This window comes from Halichoeres trimaculatus, unplaced genomic scaffold (assembly GCF_033239565.1).
Source record: "Halichoeres trimaculatus isolate MK-OKI-2021-1 unplaced genomic scaffold, fHalTri1.1 fHalTri1_scaffold_14, whole genome shotgun sequence".
Lineage (NCBI taxonomy): Eukaryota > Metazoa > Chordata > Actinopteri > Labriformes > Labridae > Halichoeres > Halichoeres trimaculatus.
The window spans coordinates 34,089,408-34,111,523 of record NW_027437192.1 but is presented as its reverse complement, the minus strand read 5'-3'; the positions used below and the strand labels follow the sequence as shown (position 1 = coordinate 34,111,523).

The 22,116-nt window shown below is 40.8% G+C and overlaps 1 protein-coding gene across 1 annotated transcript; it reads right to left on the bottom strand.

The window, feature by feature from the left end:
- Window positions 1-83: 83 nt before the first annotated feature.
- Window positions 84-20,133, bottom strand: LOC141803378 (death-associated protein kinase 2). Its single transcript, XM_074687362.1, is given in 12 exon segments — window positions 84-259; window positions 1,710-1,793; window positions 5,684-5,773; window positions 6,174-6,219; window positions 6,394-6,546; window positions 6,633-6,659; window positions 8,301-8,349; window positions 9,461-9,587; window positions 10,111-10,249; window positions 11,609-11,830; window positions 16,269-16,419; window positions 19,825-20,133. Coding segments are annotated over 11 exon segments (1,080 nt in total). The 5' UTR covers window positions 16,331-16,419; window positions 19,825-20,133; the 3' UTR covers window positions 84-178.
- Window positions 20,134-22,116: the final 1,983 nt, after the last annotated feature.

The window sequence follows — 22,116 nt, the reverse complement described above, 5'->3', positions numbered from 1 at the left end:
TATAAAAAACCTGTGAAGGAGTTTTTCAGACCAGGCAGTGTGCTGATACAACAGTTCATATCAATACTTCCTGTTTATCAGGCATGTATTCTGTTTCTGCTCATCTCTCTCAGTCCTCTCCTCCTCAGCTCATCACCTCCCTCGGCTTTCCGTCTCCACTTCCCACTCTCGCCGCTCTCTACGAGCTGCTGCTGAGTCTCCGTCGCAGCAGAGACGCTGGTTTGCTCTCTGTGTCCTCCACGTCGCTCTCACAGTCTCTCTGCAGGAGAAACAGAAAGAAAGGAAATAAAGTCCTGGTTCAAACACAGCTCCTTCACTCTTTACAATGAGAGTGATTCACCCACACTGTCAGTTACCAGGAGGAGCTAAGCTAAGCTAAGCTAAGCTAAGCTAAGCTAAGCTAAGCTAAGCTAAGCTAACCAGACCTAGCTTTAACACCTCTGTACCACCGATCGGGGACTCTAACAGCATCGTGTAGCTGTAGACCATGGATCTGGATCTGGTTTTCAGCATGTTGTAAACAGTAGCAACTGGGATGTGCTGAGGTTAACAGGTTAACGCTAGACCTGCTGGTACAGGTGTTCTTGAGTGGATCAGCAGTGTTGAAATAGCAGGTGCTGCATGTAAGTCTGTCCAGGCAGCTTTAAACCCCTCAGTTCAGTGAATCAGAACATCTGTATGATGGTACATGGTACTTCAGTTTGTGCAGAATACTGAAGACGGTATGTCCAGTGTACCAGTCTACTGGGGGTGGACTGAAAATAGACACACTGAGTGGGAAGGACAGTCTTCTGTAGAGCTGTTCTGGATCTTGTTCTGGCACATGGCCTGGAATCTTTCCATTTAATCCCTGTTTCCAGTTTGGATCAGTAAAGTTTGGTATGGGTTGGATCAGTAAAGCCTGATCCTGTTTGTTTTTCCACAGCCAACCATGCCCCCTCGTGGTAGGCGATGTGAAAGCTGGATGCTGATAGCTGCATCAGATCCATAATAGTGTGTTGCCATAGCAGCGCGACACAGTGTACCCTGTTAAGTCCAACAAAGAAGAAAAACATGTCACAGTGAACAAAGATCAACGATGAAGACATCCAGCAATTCGTCTTCTTTGTGACTGGCATGGGGGTCTTTGTTACAAAGAACACCAAGCTTTGTTCAGAGAAGACTGTACCACCAGGAGAAATACAGCAGCTGCTGTCACACAGGAAGTGACCATTCTTTCCACCAATCAACGGTCTGCAGTGTTTCCTGCGCCACCTTCTGGGATCTGTTTATTCTTGCACATCCCAAAAAGTGGGACAGCTTGTCTTATTTGGGGATCAGTCCCAGGATTATTCAGCGGAAACGCCATAAAATGTGTTCTGCTCTGTGATGAACTGAACTGAACCACTTGGTGGCTTTAGAGGTCTTGTCATTGAACCCTGAGCTGTTGGATCACTTCTTTACTCCAACTGTAGACTTCAGACTGAAGTCCAGTCAATAAAAATATCTGACCTACCAGCTCCTCTTCTACAGCCAACAACCAGCTTCAAAGAAGCAGCTGCCTCTAGTTCAGCATCTTATTCTTCCGGAGCAGAAAGCTCTCACTCTGGCACTTATCTGTCTCAGCTCACATTAACTTGAGCTTCAGGGTCTATGAGCCTTGGAATACCCTGAGTTAATCAAAGACACGCTCCATGTAACCTGAGGGCTAAGGCTTGGGCAGGTCTCACCTGGACTGGATCTGGATCTGAGCTCTTGCAGAGCAGCTTGAGGCGAACCAGCCGGTTACACACCCACACCATGTTGTAGGACATCTGAGGGGACAGACAGTTGGACAGACGTTAGAGGGACAGAATAATAACTTTCAGTCAACCTTCAATTGTGTAGGCCAAGTCCTCTGCATGTTTCAATCTTCAGATCTGAAGAGAAACAGACTCCGTGTCTGTAGGTTATAAAGGTTTTTGTGATGCAGGGGAGGAAAAGATGGGACTCAGCGCTCATCCTGTTCCCTCTGGAGTTCAATCCATTCTATTTGGCATTCTTTAAATGTGGATTTGGTCTGTTGGAGAAAACAGATCTAACAAGCAGTATGCAGTCTTTTTAAGCTCAGCTTCAGCTGGAGAGCAGGCGCAGATACAGTGCTGCTCGAAAGTTTGTGAACCCCACAGCGATGGTCAGATTTTTTGTAAAAAAAACTAAAATAACCTTATTAAATGTTAAGTTATACCCAAATCCACAATACTGACATTCCAAATAATGGGCTGAAACAAAAGAAATAGTTATATTGTCATTCTTTATTTAACAAAAGTGGTTGATTTAAGAAAAACTCAGATATCATGTGTGCAAAAGTATGTGAACCCCTTCAGTTAATAGGATATTGCGCCTCCTTTTGCAGAGATTACCTCAACCAAACGGTTTCTGTAGTGACTAATCAGCCTCTCACATCTACTTTGGGGGATTTTTGCCCATTCTTCCTTGCAGAACGCAGTCAGTTGAGAGAGGTTTGATGGGCGTCTGGCATGAACTGCTCGCTTCAGGTCCCGCCACAGCATTTCAATGGGATTTAGGTCAGGACTTTGACTGGGCCAGTCCAGAACACGAATCTTCTTCTTTTTCAGCCATTCCTTGGTTGTATTGCTGGAATGCTTTGGATCATTATCATGTTGCATGATCCACCTTCTGCCAAGCTTTAACTTCAAAACAGATGGCGTCAGGTTATGTTCTAGGATTTGACAATATTCCTCAGAATTCATGATTCCCTGGACTATGTGGAGTTGTCCAGGTCCTGAGGATGAAAAGCAAGCCTAGATCTTGACATTCCCACCTCCATGCTTCACTGTTGGGAGAAGGTTCTTTTGGTGGTATGCAGTGTTGACTTTTCGCCAGACATGGCGGTTTTGGTTGTGACCAAACAGTTCAATTTTGGACTCATCTGTCCACAGAATGGACTTCCAGAAAGCTTCAGGTTTCTCTAGGTGCTCTCTGGCAAAGTTGAGACGGGCAGCTTTGTTCTTTTTTGTGAGCAGAGGCTTCTTCCTAGCAACCCTTCCATGAAAGCCATGTTGATTGAGTTTTCTTCTTATTGTGGAAGCATGCACGTGTCCCAGATGCAGCAAGAGAGGTTTGCAAATCCCGAGATGTTATGTTTGGGTTGGCTTTTACCTGAATCTTCATTTTTCTTATGGCTCTTTCTGATATTTTAGACGGTCGTCCACTTCTAGGCAGGGTTGTAGTCTTTTTCAGGGCTCTCCATTTGTAGATGATCTGCCTCACGGTGGAACGATGAAGCTCAAGTTTGTTTGAGATGACTTTATAGCTTTCCCCAGACAAATGTGCTGTCACTACCCTCTTCTTGAGGTCCTCTGAGATCTCTCTTCCTCTCGGCATGATTGACCTGTATGGGTTCACCTGGTAAGACTGAAGTGACCTGGTTTTATCTCTGTTTCAATCAGTGATGCGCAATTTCTTCCCTAAACATCTCTCACTTCATTGGTCCATTTCAGCGGTTAATTTAGCCACCAATTTGTCCCACCTGCTGCTTGTTCTAAGCAATGCAGCTCAGGGTTCACTAACTTTTGCACCTACATCAGTTGATGAAAAACTCTTTTTAATTTAGTCTCGACAACACAACTGTTAAAAAAACAAAAAAAAACTACTGAATTGATTAAGCTATACCTGTTATTTCATATAAAAAATAACAGTTCTGATTAAATTAGGAAATCAGGTTGAAATAATAGAAAATTCCAAAATGTTGAGGGGGTTCACAAACTTTTGAGCAGCACTGTATGGCCGAGCAGTTTAGGCCTGAGTCAAGGGGAGTGCCCTACTTCTCTGGCATCGCGTGACTGTGATTCTGCTTGCTGATAGGTACGACTGGGACCAGGATTAATTCTGACAGCGAATCCTGGTTTAGTCTTAGTCATTTATATAACACTTATTTTAGTTGGAAGCCACACATAGAATATATAAAATAGAAATTATCAAAATCTATTGCTAATATTAATAAAAGAAGCAATATGTTATGTTGAATAAGAAATGTCTGCATGTATTATATTTCTCACTTATAACGCCATATATGTCATACTGTGTTGAGTTTTGGGGGAATTCATACGAAGCATATACAGATCCTATAATTAAACTCCAGAGAAGAGTTATTAGAATAATAAGTAAAGTTTCCTATCGTAAATCTACAAATAAATTATTTACAGAGTCTGCCATCTTAAAATTCTTAGACATTGTAAAATAAATTAAAAGTAAAGGTTTCACATTTAAGTTTGTGTCTTGAAAAAGTTAAAGTGAGAATTTTTTTAAAATCAAGATATGTTTCTTTTTTGGAAGTTAAATTATGGAACACACTCAGTGATGACTTGAAATTGTGTAAATCACTTGAGTTTCAAAAGAAACATTGAAAGTAAAGTTAAAAAAAGGACACAATAAAAATGACCAAATGCCAAATGAATAGGAAGAAGAATTAAGAGTGAATCTTGTCATGGTCCTCTGCTCAGATAGGCAAAATAAGCCTCAGCTTCAGCACACTCCTTTTTCTGTTACAATTTTTGTTTTTGTTTTTGTTTTGTTTTTTTGTTGTGGAAAAAATGTGTGAATGTGAGTATACATTTTTTATTTTCTTTATTTATTGATTTGTTATGTAAAGGGATAGGACATACTTCATATTATGTACTGAATGATATAACTGTAATAAAATACACATTCATCCAATCATTTATTTATAACACACCATTTAGTTATAGTCATATTTTAGTCATCTGAAACCTTTTGGTCTTAGTCTGGTTTTAGTCGACTAAATATCAGCAGATTTAAGTCAGATACAATGTAAACAACCTAACTGTTGTGAAAATGTCCTGAAAATTGTGCTAAGTTCTGCAAACTGGTCTTAGTTCTCCTCCTGTGTAACTGCTGCTGCTGCTGCTGAGGGGCTACAGACAGAGATGTTTACCTCTTCAGGTATGTGGCATCGCATTTAATTAATAGTAATTAATTAAATAATTTAGCCTTATGTTGTAACGATACACAGTTCACAAACTGTAGGCAAGGTTATTTTTTCTCTTGCATCTTACCTAACCCGTTTCATCCTCTCCATCCAGAGTTTCTTTTTCATCCCACAGCTCATCTTGGTGAAAAGTTCCTGGGTTTGGCATGTGGTGGGGTCAGACTGTATGCTTTTCTTTTCCTCTCACCTTTTCAGTTGAGTTTGTACTATAGACTGTTTAATAATAGATGTTTGTACTCCTTCTCATGATCCTCTGAGTTAAAAAAAAAAAAAAAAGAGCTGCTGGTGCAGGCAGCCCAGGGACAGCAGTATCAGCTTCTGTGATACATGTCACCCAACCCAGTACCACTCCGGCTCTGCATGCCTCCCAAACATTTTCCTTTCCTCTGTATTTGTTGACAAAAGCGTCCATCATATTTCACAGTCTTCATCATCACGTCTGACTTTTTGTTTGGTTTTTCATTTAGTTGTCATCCGTGAAAAAGGTTTGTTGAATATCTTTTGTCATAGTCTTTGTCAACCAAATGAACAGACTGGGACTGTTGTCAGGATCATTACCACAGATTATTACAGGTGAAGGAATTAACCTGACCCTGTTTTAAAAACAGTTCATGGATCAGCAGGCTGTGGAGATGTGGTCCTTTTGTAATCAAACTTTAATGTTATTTAAAGTTAAATAAAAAAAAGACAAACCTTCCATTTCCGCCTGGCGTTGAACTTCTTGAAGTTCTTCATGTTGATTGACGAGCGATTCCTTTTCACTTTCTGAGAGCGAGTAAGAGGCTGAAACAGACAGAGATGTTTGACATCATTTGAAAAATACAAACATCAACAACAACAGGAAGTGTCTACAAGTGGTCTCAGAGTTAAACTACATCAGGGATACATCTAAGGCTGAGGTGACCCTGTGGAGTCAGGATTAGATGAGAGGCAGACTGTGGATGACTATTGGATGACAGAGGGCACCCAAAAACCCACAAAGAGTATGATGATGACATTCTGACAGTTTGATTGCTAAAGTTTGTTTTTTGTGTGAACTTGGACCTCTCATCTGGACGGAGTTGAAACATGCTAACAATTCTGATGTCATAATAACACTAAAAAAACCGAACTCATCCCAAATAATTGTTGGACAGAAGGTAAGGTGAAACCATGAAACAGGTTTGAAATGAAGAACAGTCACCTTAATCCAAGGATGATGGAGACTGCCATCAGCCGTCATTCTCTCTCTGAGACACAAACACAAGAACAGGAGCATCATGGATAATAAACAGAGACAGAACATAAACCTCCTCTCTTATCAAACCCAGTCAACACCTCATCCTGCTAGTTCTCATTCATGTGAGAACACTGTTTTACAAGACATCAGAGAGTTAGTCTCAGGGTGTGCTCCAGCTGCTCACCTGGGATCTTTGACCAGCAGTTTCTGGATGAATTCTTTGGCCATGGAGCTTGTGGTGCTGAAAAACCGCTCATTGAACTCGTAGTTCATGGCCAGGATGTTCCTCAAAGTCTCCTCGTCTGTTTCACCCTGAAACGGCGACAAACCGCTCAGACTGAGGACAGAGAAACACAGAGTGTGTTTATCAAGGAAACACACACCCACACACATCCCACCCACGCACAGAGTCATGCCACTCACAGTATGTAGGTGATGACTCCAATGCTCCTGAAGGGAAAAAAATAAAGCACTAGTTATTGGACATTAAGAGCAGATGTGTAAAATGGAAAACTTATAAAGAACAGGGGTTGTGTCCTGTGCCATGTTGTATTGAAATAGAAATAGAAATGGAAAAAGAATAGAAAATATTTTATTTATCCCCGAGGGGAAATTCAGGAGTCACAGCAGCAATCAAGAAAACAAAAGTAAAAAAGTGCATAGAAAGTGCAAAAACGGCCACAGGAAAATAGATGACAGCCCGTCCACCACTCTCCAGCCCAGCCAGTCTCCACCTCCACAGGGTCCAGGACTCCTGGATCCTGTCTGCCCACAGCAGGTGAAGCTCCTACAATGTGGCGCCAGCGTCCGATGTCAGCTCTGTCAGCCACGTCCGTGAACAGCACGAGATATATATATATATATATATATATATATATATATATATATATATATATATATATATATATATATATATATATGCTCTTTTTGTTATTGTTAGATACCCTGTCTTTATACAATGAGCCAAGTTTGGCAACTTTCAGCCTGTTAGGAAGAAAGTTATAACTTCAGCCTCATGTTATACTTGTAGCACTAGGGAATGATTCTGGGAGCCTATAATTCATAGAAAGTTGAGGAAGGACAGCCCATTGAAGAACTACTCTTTGACCAATAGAATTAAGAGCCATTACTGTCTGATGCACCAAATTTTTATCAAATATCAAAGGATCAAAAAGCAACCAAATCTACTTTAACATTTACATAGTAACAGTAATATATCTATATCCATATAGTAAAAAAGCGCTTTATAAATCTAAGTTATGTTATAATAATAATAATAATAATAATAATAATTAGTGTTAATTACTAACTTTTATCATTAAAGGCCTGCTCAACACTGGTTTGGCCAACCCACAGTTGAAATCAGGGCTCTGTCCCTGATACAAAGTGTAATAACTATTAAGTTTAATATATAAAAAAAGGAAAAAAAATCATGTATTAATTAAAAATAACTTACAAAAAAACCCCCTGAACACTCACACGCACACTGATCATCTGTAATGCACAGTAAAAACAACATGTCGGAGCCCATTACCAGCACACGCAGAATGAAATCCTATCAGTTTATCTGCTCTGAAATCTTTGATTCCCCCTCAAAAGTTGTAAAGTTTGTGTTTCTGACTCTCAGACAGACATTGTGAGGCTAGCTCAAGTTAGCTGAGCTTAGTACCTGGACTGAATCTATGAGAGACCTGCCAGCTCACTGTTTGGGTCAATCTGAGGGGTCATCCTCAGCATATGGAGGTTAGGGACGGGTGTTATCATTTTGCAACTAATCAAAGAGGGCACGGGATCTAAAAAGGGTACTTCTTTGACCAGATAAAAAGATTCTCCCAGGGGCTTAGAGGAGTTAGCGTCGTCTGTGCCAAATGTCTGACGCAATGCGTTGATAACCAGCCAGCCCTTACCTCTGGGTTCCCCACACACCATCCTCATGTAAAGAAAGGGGACGTGCTCTGGACCAGCAGGTAAGTCAGGTCAGTCACTCATACACACACACACAGAAGCAGGGTACTTGCAGAATGCATGTTGAGAGTTTAGGCTAAAGCGCGTCTGGACTTGTCTCTGAATTTCTGTGTGTGTGTGGCTCACTACATATCAGCAGCTGCACTCAGAGGTTCACAGTTGATCACTTCAGGGGCTGAAAGAGAGGAGGGAAACACTATCACACTAAAACTTGAGACTACAGACTCAAGACTGGAGCCAAACAACCGGAGACTCAGGACTGGAATCTAAAGCCTCCATATCAGAGAACAGAGTCTAGACACTGAAGACTAGAGACTCAACAACAAGGACTGAAGACAAAAAGGAAACAAGAGGCTGGAGACCAGCAACTCAAATTGAAGATTAGTGCTGGAGACTAGAGACGAGACACTGGAGATTAGAGACTTGATGCTGGAGACTTGAGACTAAATACTGGAGACAACGAACTTGGCAGTCACGACTGCAGACTCCACAATAGAAACTGGAGACCATGTACTGACCACAGATTTTTCTTGGACTCCATACGCCCTCCTGTCTTGTAGGTTCCTTTGGATGGTTCCTGGTGACGGCCTGTTGCTGTGGACCTGACAGACTTCAGCTGCTACAGCTACACACAGACTCACTGGTATCATCAAACTACTTCTCTGGTCTTCACGTTGAGTCTTTGTTCATGACAGAGCGTAATCACATCTAGACCTGTTCATGTTACTGGATAGAGAAAGACTCAATAATGAGAGGAGTTTGAACTAACTGAAACTAAAAGAGACTGTAGACAAGAGACTAGAGACTGCAGACTGGAAGCTGAAGACTTAACACTGTAGTGTGGGCTGGGACCTGAAGACTAGCAAATGTAGACTGGGAACTGAAGACTACAGACGGTAGTCCTTAAACTGAAGACTAGAAACTGTGGGCCTGAAGCCTCTAAATGTAGAGAAGGGACATGATTTTCAACCCGCCATCAATCTAACATGTGCAGTAACATATAAACCAAACTCATCAGTCAGGGTACTGGCTCGAGGGTCAGTGCAATCATGTTCCAGTGCAGAGGTTGCTAGTTCAGTCCAAGCTTATGCAGTCCATAGAGTGTATATGTGTGTTATAAAAGAGTGTAAATGTGTCTGAACCATACAAGAGCACTTCACTCATCTCTGTCATTTAATGTTCTCTGATGAGTTCTGCCGTCTGACGTCTCTGAGTCTCTATGTGTCGCTTATACTATGAGCTCACTATGTCCTGAATGTAATAAAAACAAAGGTTCCAGTCCTCACCAATGTACTGTGGAGTTCCACTGGTGCTCCTAAACTCCTCCCCCTGACGCAAACGCTGAGCCAGGCCGAAGTCAATCAGTTTGATGACTGGATGAGACGACTTATCTGACAGCATAACGTTCTCCGGCTGCAAACACAAAGACCGTTAACAAGTTAACAAGTAACAGGTCCAAACATTAGTAAACAAGTCTCGATGTCAGTGAACCATTCCCAACCATGTTAACATGTCCTCACAACAGTCAACAAGTCCTGTTGACAAGTCCTCAGGTCAGGTAACGTGTCCTTACAACAGTGAACAGGTCCTCAGGTCATATATTAGGCCCTCAGGAAAAACAAGTTTTTAGGTAAGTAAAAAGTAAGAAGACCTCAGACTCATTTACCAAGTGCTTCAATCAGACACACACCACTAGAGGAGTCATTGGCCATAAAACACATCCTCAAGGCATTAAAGAAGTCCACGAGGTAGCTCCCAGTCCTCAGGTCAGTTATTCTTGTCTTCAGGTCAGTTAGACATTCTTTTCACCACTCTCTAGTCCTCAGGTCAGTCCCCAGGCTATTATCTTATGTCCAGTTCAGTTTCCTGTCTTCATGTCTGTCCTAGTCTTCAGGTCTGTTGTAGTTTCCAGGTTTCAGGGGAGACTTTATCGTACCTTGAGGTCAAAGTGCACAATGTTTTTGCTGTGCATGAATTTCAGAGCCTCTAAAATCTGCTTCAGGAACTCAATGGCTTCACTTTCCAGAAGGTTTTCTTTCTCAGCGATGAAGTCAAACAGCTCACCCCCACACACTCTGAAATCATACACAGGATTTCATTTGTTAAATACAAAATAATCATTCGTTTTATGCAAAAAAAATAACAAATGTATAAAAAATAAACTGTTTAATGTTTGAACTGAAGTGAAATGTTCAGTTGGACATGAGCTCATCCTGCACAGAGGCTGATACAATCTAATATTGTGAGGGTGTCACCAGTGTTTTTTTTTAGCTGTGTTTAATACCATAAATAAATATTTTCAATCAATAAAAGCATCTTTACATCAGTACCCATATGATCTTGTCTACACCAGGTAACAAGCAGGAAATGAGCAGGGGGACAGTGGAGAGAGTGAGACAGACAACAACAGATTTTGCTTGTCCTGATTTTACCAGAACCAGCTGCTCACAGCAGATTACCCTCTACCCATCATCTGGCTTCCCTGCTGATCTTCCAGGTGTGTAAGGCGCTTCATTCTGACTGGTCTAAACCCAGCGAGGATGCTTATTTCCTTTAACTGACATGAGCAACACCAGAGGCAGACAGATCACATCTTAGCCAGAGAGTTCAGAGAGTTGAGCTTCTGCTTGTTGACAGCACAGACACTATGTTAGGTGAGGTTAGACTGTTAGCTTCCATTTACAATATGCTGGTTAACAACGTGGCTAAAGCATTAGTTCCTGTTTGCATGTTAATTCAGCAGGCTACTGGATCCCGTCCACAGAAACCTCAGGGTAGCGGTGTCCACAAAGAAACTGAAATCATAAGTGCTGGTGAAGCCAGCAAAGGTGACCATACATGATGTCTTACATATATCATTGTGCTACTCTACTGACAGTAAAATAAACCTAATATTAGTATGTAGCACACAATGTGCCGTCACCACCCTCCTCTTCAGGTCTGCTGAGAGCTCTCTTCCTCTCGCCATGATTGACCTGTAAGGGTTCACCTGGCAAAGACTAATGTGACCTGGTCTTATCTCTGACTCTATGAGTGAAAAACTGGTTCCTGAACATCTCTCATTTCATCGTCCTCTCTCAGCCACCAGTTTGTCTAGCCTGATTCTAATGCACTGCGTGTTTTAAGAAACGCAGCTCAGGGTTTACCGACTAATGCAACTACACAAGTTGACCAATAACTCTCTTTAATTTGGGTTTGATGAACAATAAAACTGACTTAAAATAAAGAAAGAATATTCAACTGATAAAACTACACATTATTTCATATTAAAATGGTTCTTAAATATGGAAACTAAAAGATGATCAAGAGGTTCACAAACGTCTGAGCAGCACTGTCTTATAAGCTTTAAACTTGTTAAAGCTTGTTTAAAAAGACTCCAAGACATTGAAACATGTCTCGTAGCTCAGGTTTACAGTGAACACACACACACTTACAGCTCCAGGATGAGCACCACCTCAGCCCGGCTCTCGAACACATCTCGGAGCGTCACAATGTTGGTGTGTTGGACATCCTGCAGAATCCCTACTTCTCGTTCCACGCTGCTCCGCTCCAGGCCCAACAGACTGCACGGATTCTTCCGGATCTTCAGAAACTTCCCTGCCCATAGGGTCCCCGTTGAACGCTCTTGCACCTGCCGCACCTGGCCGAAGTGCCCACTGGCCAAGTCAGAGCAGGAAGACTAATTATAAGCAGCTTCATGTACATTAGATGGTTTATATCTACAACAGATAACTTTAATCAAGTCAGGGCTTCACCTCAGCCTTGAGGAACCTTTCATTGTGTTCTGCATGTGTGTTTACAGGAAGCACTGAGAACATCCCGACCACACCTATGATGCTTTGAACACCTAGAGGAAGAACTGGTCTGAACACAGGGCGACTCAGGATGTGTCTTGGTTGGACACTGGCTCTTTCTCACTGTTACCACACTGGTAGAGAAATTAATGTGAAAGACCCTGTCTCTTTAAAATGCCACTTTTACGACCTGCTACAGTCACCCTAATCCACTTTGTACACAAGACACAGTCCATCTGTTTCTAAGGCCTATCAGCTGCACGGAACAGAAGGTGTAGATCGGGGTCACTGGCCTTCACATTTGTAGGAGCCATTTTGCCTCAGCTCACCTGGATTGAATTATTTAAAGGGCGACAAAATCTACTTTATCTTCACAATGAAGACCATAAGTCTTAGAAGTATATTAAACTCTATACATAGTTAAAATGTAGTGAATATTTACATTTAAAAAAAGCTTCTCTTAATCTATTAAATTGTATATGTAAAATCTTTGTTTTCATTTTTAATAAATGTGCAAATATTTTGAAAAAACTAAAATTTCAACATTAAACAATTAAAAAAAAAAACTGAAATTTTAAAACTGCAAAACTTCTTAAAAAATAATAATTTTCAAAAGTTCTTGGAATACTACTTGAATTTGATAACATTTAGTGGTAAAATTGCTCAGCTTCTCATTTTTAGTTGTATGCCACAGTCTATGGTTTTACCACATGCATGTTTATTAAGTTGGCACGTTGTCAATTAAATGAATCCATCCACACAGAATTAAAATCTGTATTTTCTTCCAGATGAGTCTTTTTGTAGATGTAGTTATCTTCCCAGGGCTGTAAAACTTGAGGTTATCCACAGGTGCATGGAAAGTTGGTGGGCTGTTGATGTTGTAGGAGGTGAAGTAGAGCGGTGGCAGGCTTTATTGACAGATGGGATGAAGATTTATTTCAACTAAATGTTAACACAGGATTTTGTTTAGTGATAGTGTCTTTAATAATCAATACACTCTGTAAAACAAATAAAATTTCTTAATGTCAGTAATATTTTTCTTAAGCTACAAGGAGCCACTGCAAAAGAGTCAAAGGTGTAGATTGTTTAAACCCTGTTAAAGAAATGAGAGAAAAATGAGAAAACTGGTCAATAAGTCCCATTTTTTCAGATGCCATAATCTAACCAGCTGGTATGGCCACACCCTGGTTTCAGAAGCCATTTTTTTTTCATTCAGGTCTCTTCTACCTGTAACATATAGATTAAGGATTGTGAATTATCCTCTGTGGAGGCGGCCATCTTAGAAAGACCCCTGGACAAATCTAAGGCTTGGCTTGTTCTAACAACACAAATAGAAATGGCTGACTTTGATGATTTTTCGTTACAAATCTAGTAAGTTCTCAGTGAGTGTGGACAAAGGTACAAAGCCTGAGAAAGCACATCTTTCAGACCACCAAAATCTGATTCTTCCCTTGACATCTAACCCTGGGTTCCTCTGTCACACATTTGGAGACCCACCCCTTAAAATGCTACTTCCTGTTTGCTTTCAATTCATAGTATGGGAATTAGAATAGAATAGAATAGAATAGAATAGAATAGAATAAAAAAGAATCTGTCATTGCAACAAGTATAGCAAAATTTCAAATTAGACATGCACCAATCAATAGGTGCCAGTTTCCCTAATTTTGGGAGATTGGTGATCAGTGATCAGTGATGGGTGATCAGCCCATCCTTACATATGAAACTGATCTTATATTCCTCTGGGAAGGTCTGACAGCCAGCCACTGTTGCTTTTTGCTCTGAGACCTAAAACTCAGGACACTTTTCAGGTTATGATCGGTGCACCCCTAATGGGAATAGTGTTTGGCTTACACTTGTGCCCTTCACAGGGAGGGCTGGGGGGAATTTTGTGTCTAAGGATGTACTTAAAAAAAGGATTTGACAATATGGACCAGATCTTTTGAGGATCTGAGAGAGAAACACAAAACAAGTTGTCAAACTTAAACACAAGATGAAGTCTGTAAGCATTGTTTTGAGGCTTTGTTCGGGGCAATCCATGTCCATCTTCTGCTTTGATTTGTTCGACACATGCGTCTTTGTCTTGTTAATTGCTAGCAGCTCCTCAGTGCTCTTTCATGATCTCAGGTTAATGTCCTTTGTCTTACTAATATTTAGTAACTTGCATTCCTCCTTGCAATCTCAACTCACTTCAAACTCAACTCGGTCTGGAGACTTTTGGAGGCTTTTGTAAAGGCCCCGCCATTTACCAGTGTACAGTTTTGAAGCCAAAATACCCCTGGCACAGGTGCCGCCATCTTGCAGTCAGAGTCTGTGCAGTAGAGAGCTGGGTGACAAAAACAGTATATTTTATTCTTCGAAGAGTCTATTCTTTTCTTGTCTCTCCCTCTTTGCAATTTCGTGGTACTTGTTACAATGACAAATAAAGTTCTATTCTATTCTATTCTTGACATGTTTCAATGTTCATGGAAAAAGTACACGCAAATATCAACTGTCAGACATCATTAAATGTGATGTGAAGCCTGTATTTAACCTCCAATAACTGATGAAAAGAAACTTTTGAGAAAAAAAGAGGACTCGAACACAATGCAGCCCAATAATATTTTCATTCACTGCAGCATACAGATGTCACAAACATTTCTCCTGGGTGTTTTTTTTGTTTGTTATTTTTCAGCACAGCTCATCCAGAATGACCTGAAAAGTAAGGGATGGGTACAGATTTAGGTACTTTTATAGGTACCGACCAAATTCTGTCAAAAGTACCGGGTACTAGTTACGGTAAAATCAAAAGGTTCCATGTTTAGGAACTTAGGTACTTAAATGCATCCTTGTGACTGTGGGAGAGTGGAAGAGCAGACAACTTCCAATGCTGGACATGAACACAGCATTGCAAGGATATATATTGAAGAATAAATATGTTGAATTAAAAAAAAGTTATTATTAAACTAATTTATATTTTTTTTACCACATAAACACAAAAAGTACAGAAAATTCTTACCGCTGAGTTCCGATACCAATTGCCAGACACCGGGTATTGGTACCATATCATTCCTTATGCGAAAGGTACCCATCCCTAGGAGAGACATAGTTTTTGACCTATATGACCTATATACATATACAGTCAGCCACCAGGTGAAGCAGTTTATGTGGCGACCTCACTTGGAGCCCAGCGAGATGACGACAATTTTTTACAGTCTATCCCAGGGGTCTTCAACCTGTGGCTCTGGGGCCTCATGCGGCTCTTTGACCCCTTTGCAGTGGCTCCTTGTAGCTTTAAAAAATATTACTGAAATAAAGAATTCTTTATTTTTCTTACAAAGGGTTCTGATTATTGAAGACGCTGACACTTAATAAAATAATGCATTAACATTTTGTGGAACTAAATCTTCATCTCATCTGTCAATAAAGCCTGCCACCGCTCTACTTCACCTCCTACAACATCAACAGCCCACCAACTTTCCATGCACCTGTGGCTAACCTCAAGTTTTACAGCCCTGGGAAGATAACTACATCTACAAAAAGACTAATCTGGAAGAAAATACAGATTTTAATTCTGTGTGGATGGATTCATTTCACTGACAAAGTGCCAAATCAATATACATGATTAATATGTGGCAAGAAATTAGCAACGAAAAAATGACGAGTTAAGCAATAATATTAAATTATCATCAAATTCAATTGTTATTATTTCAATTTTTTTCAAATATTTGAGATTTCAATTTTTTTATACTTTTTTCAAGAAATTTGTGAATTTTTTGCATTTCTTCTTATTTTTTATTTTTTTTTAGATTTTTTGCAAATTTTTGAAATTTCTGCAAATTCATATTAAATATCAAGCCAAGATATCACAGGTACAATTTCATAAATTTAAAAAACTTCTTGTTTAAATCGTTACTCACTTTATTTTAACTTTTTATAGAACTTTATACACTTAATAGTCGATTTTCTAGTTCCAGAAGGACTTAAATCTAGGTGGCTAGAAAAATGGCTCCCCTAAAGTGAAGGTTGCAGACCCATGGTCTATGGTAACAGTTTAAAAACAGAGACACAGACAAACAGGATGAACTTTCTGCTGTTTCTCACAAGTTAGCCTGGTGACATGTTGTTATCCTGGGTGAATGACTCATATGCGGGTCATCATGGTCCTGCTAATAACATACAGAGGCTTAGGTCATTGTTGCAGCTGTCACTGGTTTGATTCCCATGCTCTGACCCATGAACTCAGCCTGAAGAGAGCAACCAGGGGAACTCACCTGTTACTGATCACCACCAACATTCAAACCTGCAGCCCAAACACGCTCACCTGCCCAGAACTTCCCCCAGCTCATAGAAGTCTTCAACATTCTCAGGTTTGAAGACAGCCATGTTGGATCTCTCTGACCACCAGTTACAGCACAGCCTTTGTCGTCATCATCTTCATCACCTGAGCTTTTTCTCCTCTTCCACAGGCTGACCTGACAGACAGGAAATAGACAACTGCACAGGTCACAACACACACGCAAACACACACACACTCAAACATATACAGGAGCTCTCACTTCTTGTCTCTGTCACATGGAGACACACACACACACAGGTTCAGCTCCACCTGTCACTCAGAGTTCCTCATAGCTGCTGTTTCATCATCAGTAACGTGACTCCCAGAAACTCAGGTTCAATCAGAAGAGGTTCACATAACACTCCCCCACCCCAGTCGAACCGGTTCATGCGGAGTCCTGCTGTGATAAAGTCATCCTGAATCTGTCACTGCAGCTTGAGGGAAAAGACAACTAAGGGAACGAGGCGAGAGACAGGCTTTCAGGAAGTCTTCAGGAAAAAATCATATATCAGTCACTGAATCGAAGTGGCATTGACACAGCTGCTCCAAAACCCTACACCACCAGAGTTAATTAAGATGTTCAGGGGTACAGTGAAACAGCTTTTACACAGTTACATAAAAGGTGCTCTCAGACTAGGGCTGGGCGATTATGGTAAAAATAAGAATCCCGATTATTTTAAGTGATATTGAAATCACAATTAATATACACAATCATTCATTTATTCAAAAACTTCAGCACTGATTTAAACACAACTTTAAAGAACCAGCAAGTGGCACATACAGTATTATTGATTCACATAAGTCACACATACTCGCTGTGGCTGCACATGGAACACAGAAGAGCTATGAAGCATAGGAACTTGCATACATCTACACTGTGTGGCATATTAATTGTTTTTCTTCGATTATATTGTTTTTATGATTGTCAGATGGCAAAATTGAAATCACAATTAAAATCTGATTAATTGTCCAGCCCTATCTCAGACTGAAACTAAAGGATGTATTTTAACAGGCACTTATGAAATATCCTGAATCAGTTAATCCAGGGTGTTGTAAAACAGTCCCTTTTAAGGTTTAACGTCACTTAAGGGTTTCTAAACAGTCACTACTAACAGAAACTGTTGTTAAAGTGTATCTTTTAAAAGACAAAACTGTGAGTTGAGGATGTCTTGAAACAGTCAGTTTTGAGGTACCCTGAAGCAGTCACTTAAAGGCCCTGTTAACACTTTTCTCCAGGCCCTGTTTCCACCAAGCTGTCTGGTATGGATCAGTACAGTTTGGTATAACTGGATCAGTAAAACCTGATCCATTTTGTGTTTCCAAAGCCAACTGTGCCCTTCTTGGTAGGAATGGAGTAAGCCAGATGCAGATAGCCGTGTCAGCTATATAATAGCATCACGTCATAGCAGTGCAACAGGGTGTGCCCCACTAATAAATCCAACCAAGAAGAACAATACGGCACAATTTTATTTCGACAGCAGTTTCATGCTGTTTGGTGCCATTTTCTAAACAACAGAAGTTCCCCATTAGACACTTTGATTCATGGTTAAGGGTATTTCTGTTATTTCTTTTGTAGTAATGGTGGACACTGGAGAGGGCAAAAAGAAAAAGGATGTTAGAGCAAGAGAAAGCTAAAAAGGAGAGGGATACAGCCTGAGCTAAAGGCTAAAAGGGCTAAACTGTTTGTGTTAATGTTGATTCCAACCCACAGTCAGCAGTTATTCTGCAGTGGTCTGTTCAAAGGACCTCTTTAACAATACATGTAATTTTGCCCACAGCCCAATTTTTTGTTTATTGTGTGGTATTTGTAGTACACCCAGAAACTCCCAAGAATATACCTCTAGAAAATCCAAAAGTCATCCAGGGCCTGTACTATGACCTATTTTATGATCATTGCCATAGGTGTGAGCAAGGGTGCACACTTTACCCCTAAACTTACTCAAACACAAATAATAAATCATCAAATTGGGTCAAATCACCTTCACTGAAGTCTGGTGCATCTTTTGAAATCAAATATAAAGCCAAGTATTACAATTGAAAGAATTTATTGAATTTTAACTGGAAAAAATGTTTATTTCATGATTTTTTCAAGAAATTCAATTCTTTAGAGATGTGTCCGACCAACTTACAGTCGCTGTACACCTAAAATACTTACAAATTATTTGGCCACATATATATTCTCAAAGTGGGAAAAAAATCATCAAATTCTGAGACCGGTAAAGTTGTTCAATCAACAGGTTGGGTTACTGTGGTAGAATCAGGATACATATCTTGTATATCAGGGAACCTTTAAAGATTTGTTCAGAATTCATCCTTTAAGTATGATTTCTTTTAGAATTTGGATGCTAGATTCAAAACAAACATTTCACATGAAATGTTATTCATTTTAACATCAAACAGCCACAAAGGGCCTGTATATTATGCCTTTGTGATGAGATAATAATGAGCCATTGATACAAGTAAAAACCGATGCATTTTTGGATTGTTGTAATCAGATTGTATATATCTACAATGACAGCAATACAGAAACATTACTTCTGTCAATTTCTGTTTCTAGTACTTATAAATACATGTAATCTGTTTAATGGCCTTTGTGTCTTTTTGTAAAGCAATGGCTTGGACAATTTTGAGATTAATCAAAATTAATTGATCAGACAGTATGAACAGACAGCACTCTGATCACTCAGTTTGACTTTATTACAGCACAGACGTTGGGATAGAGCTCTTCCACAGTGTTCTACCTTTGTTTTAGATTTCCATTCAGTTCTTTGAGGCCCAGCCCCCAACCAATCTCACCCAGTGTGTGCATGTTTTGGTCTGATTCTTAACTCCTCACCATGACAGCATGAGTGGTTGTGTGTTCCATAAGTTCATGTTACACATATTAACCTCATGTTTTAGACTGACAAACTCCCATATGAACCTCATATGTCTGACTGGTAATCTCACATATTGACCTCATGTCTCAGACTGATAAACTCACATATTAACCTCATGTTTCAGACTGATAAACTAACATATTAACCTCATGTTTCAGACTGATAAACTAACATATTAACCTCATGTTTCAGACTGATAAACTAACATATTAACCTCATGTTTCAGACTGATAAACTCACATATTAACCTCATGTTTCAGACTGATAAACTCCCATATTAACCTCATGTTTCAGACTGATAAACTAACATATTAACCTCATGTTTTAGACTGACAAACTCCCATATGAACCTCATATGTCTGACTGGTAAGCTCACATATTGACCTCATGTCTCAGACTGATAAACTCACATATTAACCTCATGTTTCAGACTGATAAACTAACATATTAACCTCATGTTTCAGACTGATAAACTCACATATTAACCTCATGTTTCAGACTGATAAACTCCCATATTAACCTCATGTTTCAGACTGATAAACTCACATATTAACCTCATGATTTAGACTGATTACCCATATATCACCCACATTTTCATGTATTTTACTTTACGCGGTAGAGCCGTGCGGTGGAGGAAGGACCGACACAAGGTATGAACTCACCTTGCCTTCGTTGCACCTCCTTGGGGTCTGACGTGTAATGATCAGCGTTTTAACCCATGGGCCAGGTCCCGGTTTGATCCCGATCCGTCCCGTCGATGTCCGTGTTGATTAACGCGTGTTAAGTGTGTGTCTGTGCTCGGAATGTGTCTTCGGGGAATGCGGAACAAACACTCTCTGATGTCATGTCCGAGTTTCGGGCTGGTGGTGCGTTCACGGCCCTCCCATCTCGGCAGACTTTGAAATACCTGTCTCAGGTATGATTCATATCAGACAAGTTTGAGCACGCGCCAGCTGTTCTCTGATAACAAAAAGAAGACTTCCGGGTCGCGGTCGCCCTTCAAATTAAAAGCGTCAGAGAGCGCGGATGCTTTAACTTTGCTGTTTGTTTTGTTTCGTTTTTGTTTGTTTTTTTCAACTTTTTCTTTTATTTGATTTTTAATAAATCGTGAATGAACGTTAAGTACTTGTGGAGGCGGTGCTACAATGTGAGAAGAGAGCTTGATCCGACTATGTAGGCTATTTAGCCTGTAACCAGGTCTGGACCAGGCTGTCAGCATCACATCACAGAGCCCCGACGGGTACCTGCAAAAACAGCTGATTTGCGGGTGGTTTTTAAAAACTTTTTTTTGCCCGGGTTCGGTTCTAACATGCGGTTCAGGTCGCGGGTTAGTTTGACACATCAAAATTAATATAAAATAATAATAAATACAATAAAATAAAAACGTAAGTTAAAAATGGTTGTAAGGTTGTAACCATATACACTGTAAAAAAAACATGGACATTGACGGTAGATATTCTGGCTTCAAATCCGTAACATGGTGGAAGGCTGAGCCACGCTATCCAGTTCGTATGATACATCCATGGTTGTGACATGATCACGGCTCGTACCTGCTGAGCGTCGCGTAAGTCTGGACAGAAAGTAAGTCTACTATTGCACATGTAAAGATCCTTTTAAGAGATTAAAAGTTTAAAAGCATTAAACGTAAAAAACGAGTGACTTCACAGTTGTATGTGAGAAGATCACAGAGGGTTGATGATGGAGCTGAAGTCGGGCTTTTATTGGAAGAGTTGCTTCATTCAGGTGCGTTGTTTACTCACTGGCATCTGAACTATGGCAGTATACCGTTCAATTTTCACACAATATGACCTAAATGATTACTTTAAATAAGGTTGAGGGTCGGGCTGCGGGTCGTGTTTCAACGGGTCGGATCGGGTTGCGGTATCGGGCTGATAAGCGGGTATGCGGGTGCGGGTTTTCTTTTTTTTGGTACCATCATAGGCGCAAATCCCGGGGGGGACGCAGGGGTCATGTCCCCCCATTCTAAAAATAGAATAGAATAGAATAGAATAGAAAATACTTTATTTATCCCCGAGGGGAAATTCAGGAGTCACCGCAGCATTTAAGAAAACAAAAGTAAGAAAGAGTATAGAAAATGCAAAAATGTCCATAAGAAATTAGATGATGACATCCCGTCCACCACTTGTCCACCACTCTCCAGCCCAGCCAGTCTCCACCTCCACAGGGTCCAGGACTGAGCCTCCCCAGCAGTCTGTTCAGTCTCTGTCTCCTGGATCCTGTCTGCCCACAGCAGGTGAAGCTCCTCCAATGTGGGGCCGGCATCCGATGTCTGCTCCGTCAGCCACGTCCGTGAACAGCACGATGCCGCTGGATTAGCACAGCTAGCTCATCCATCCCCCGGAGCGAGATCCCACGTTCCCAACAACGATGGATGGAAGGACAGGTCCACGTCGTCACCTCCCAGCTCACACCCGAGAACCAGCACGTCGTCCTCACCTACTTCTCCTCAGCTCGAGGGAAATCATCAAGCCCTACACTAGTTGATCGGTTGCTAGGCGCTACCCAAGTAGCTGCCTGTTGCAGCAGCTCTCTCGTCTTTGTCCGTTTCTTGTAATTTTTTCGTCTCTTTTTCGTCATCTTTGTATTTGGAGTGGATCATCACTTTGTATGATTCATTGTCGGTCACGGACACCAAACTTTTTGTGGCTTCGGCGGTATTTTTTACTACTTTTCTCCTTTGTTTGTCTGGAGATCCTACATGTAACCATGGCTACATTGTTTACAAGCGAAATTAGCTATTAGCAGCCTGTAGCATGTCAATGCTAACTAGTGTAGGGCTTGATGATTTCCCTCGAGCTGAGGAGGAGGAGGTGAGGACGACGTGCTGGTTCTCGGATGTGAGCTGGGAGGTGACGACGTGGACCTGTCCTTCCATCCATCGTTGTTGGGAACGTGGGATCTAGCCCCGGGGGATGGACGAGCTAGCTGTGCTA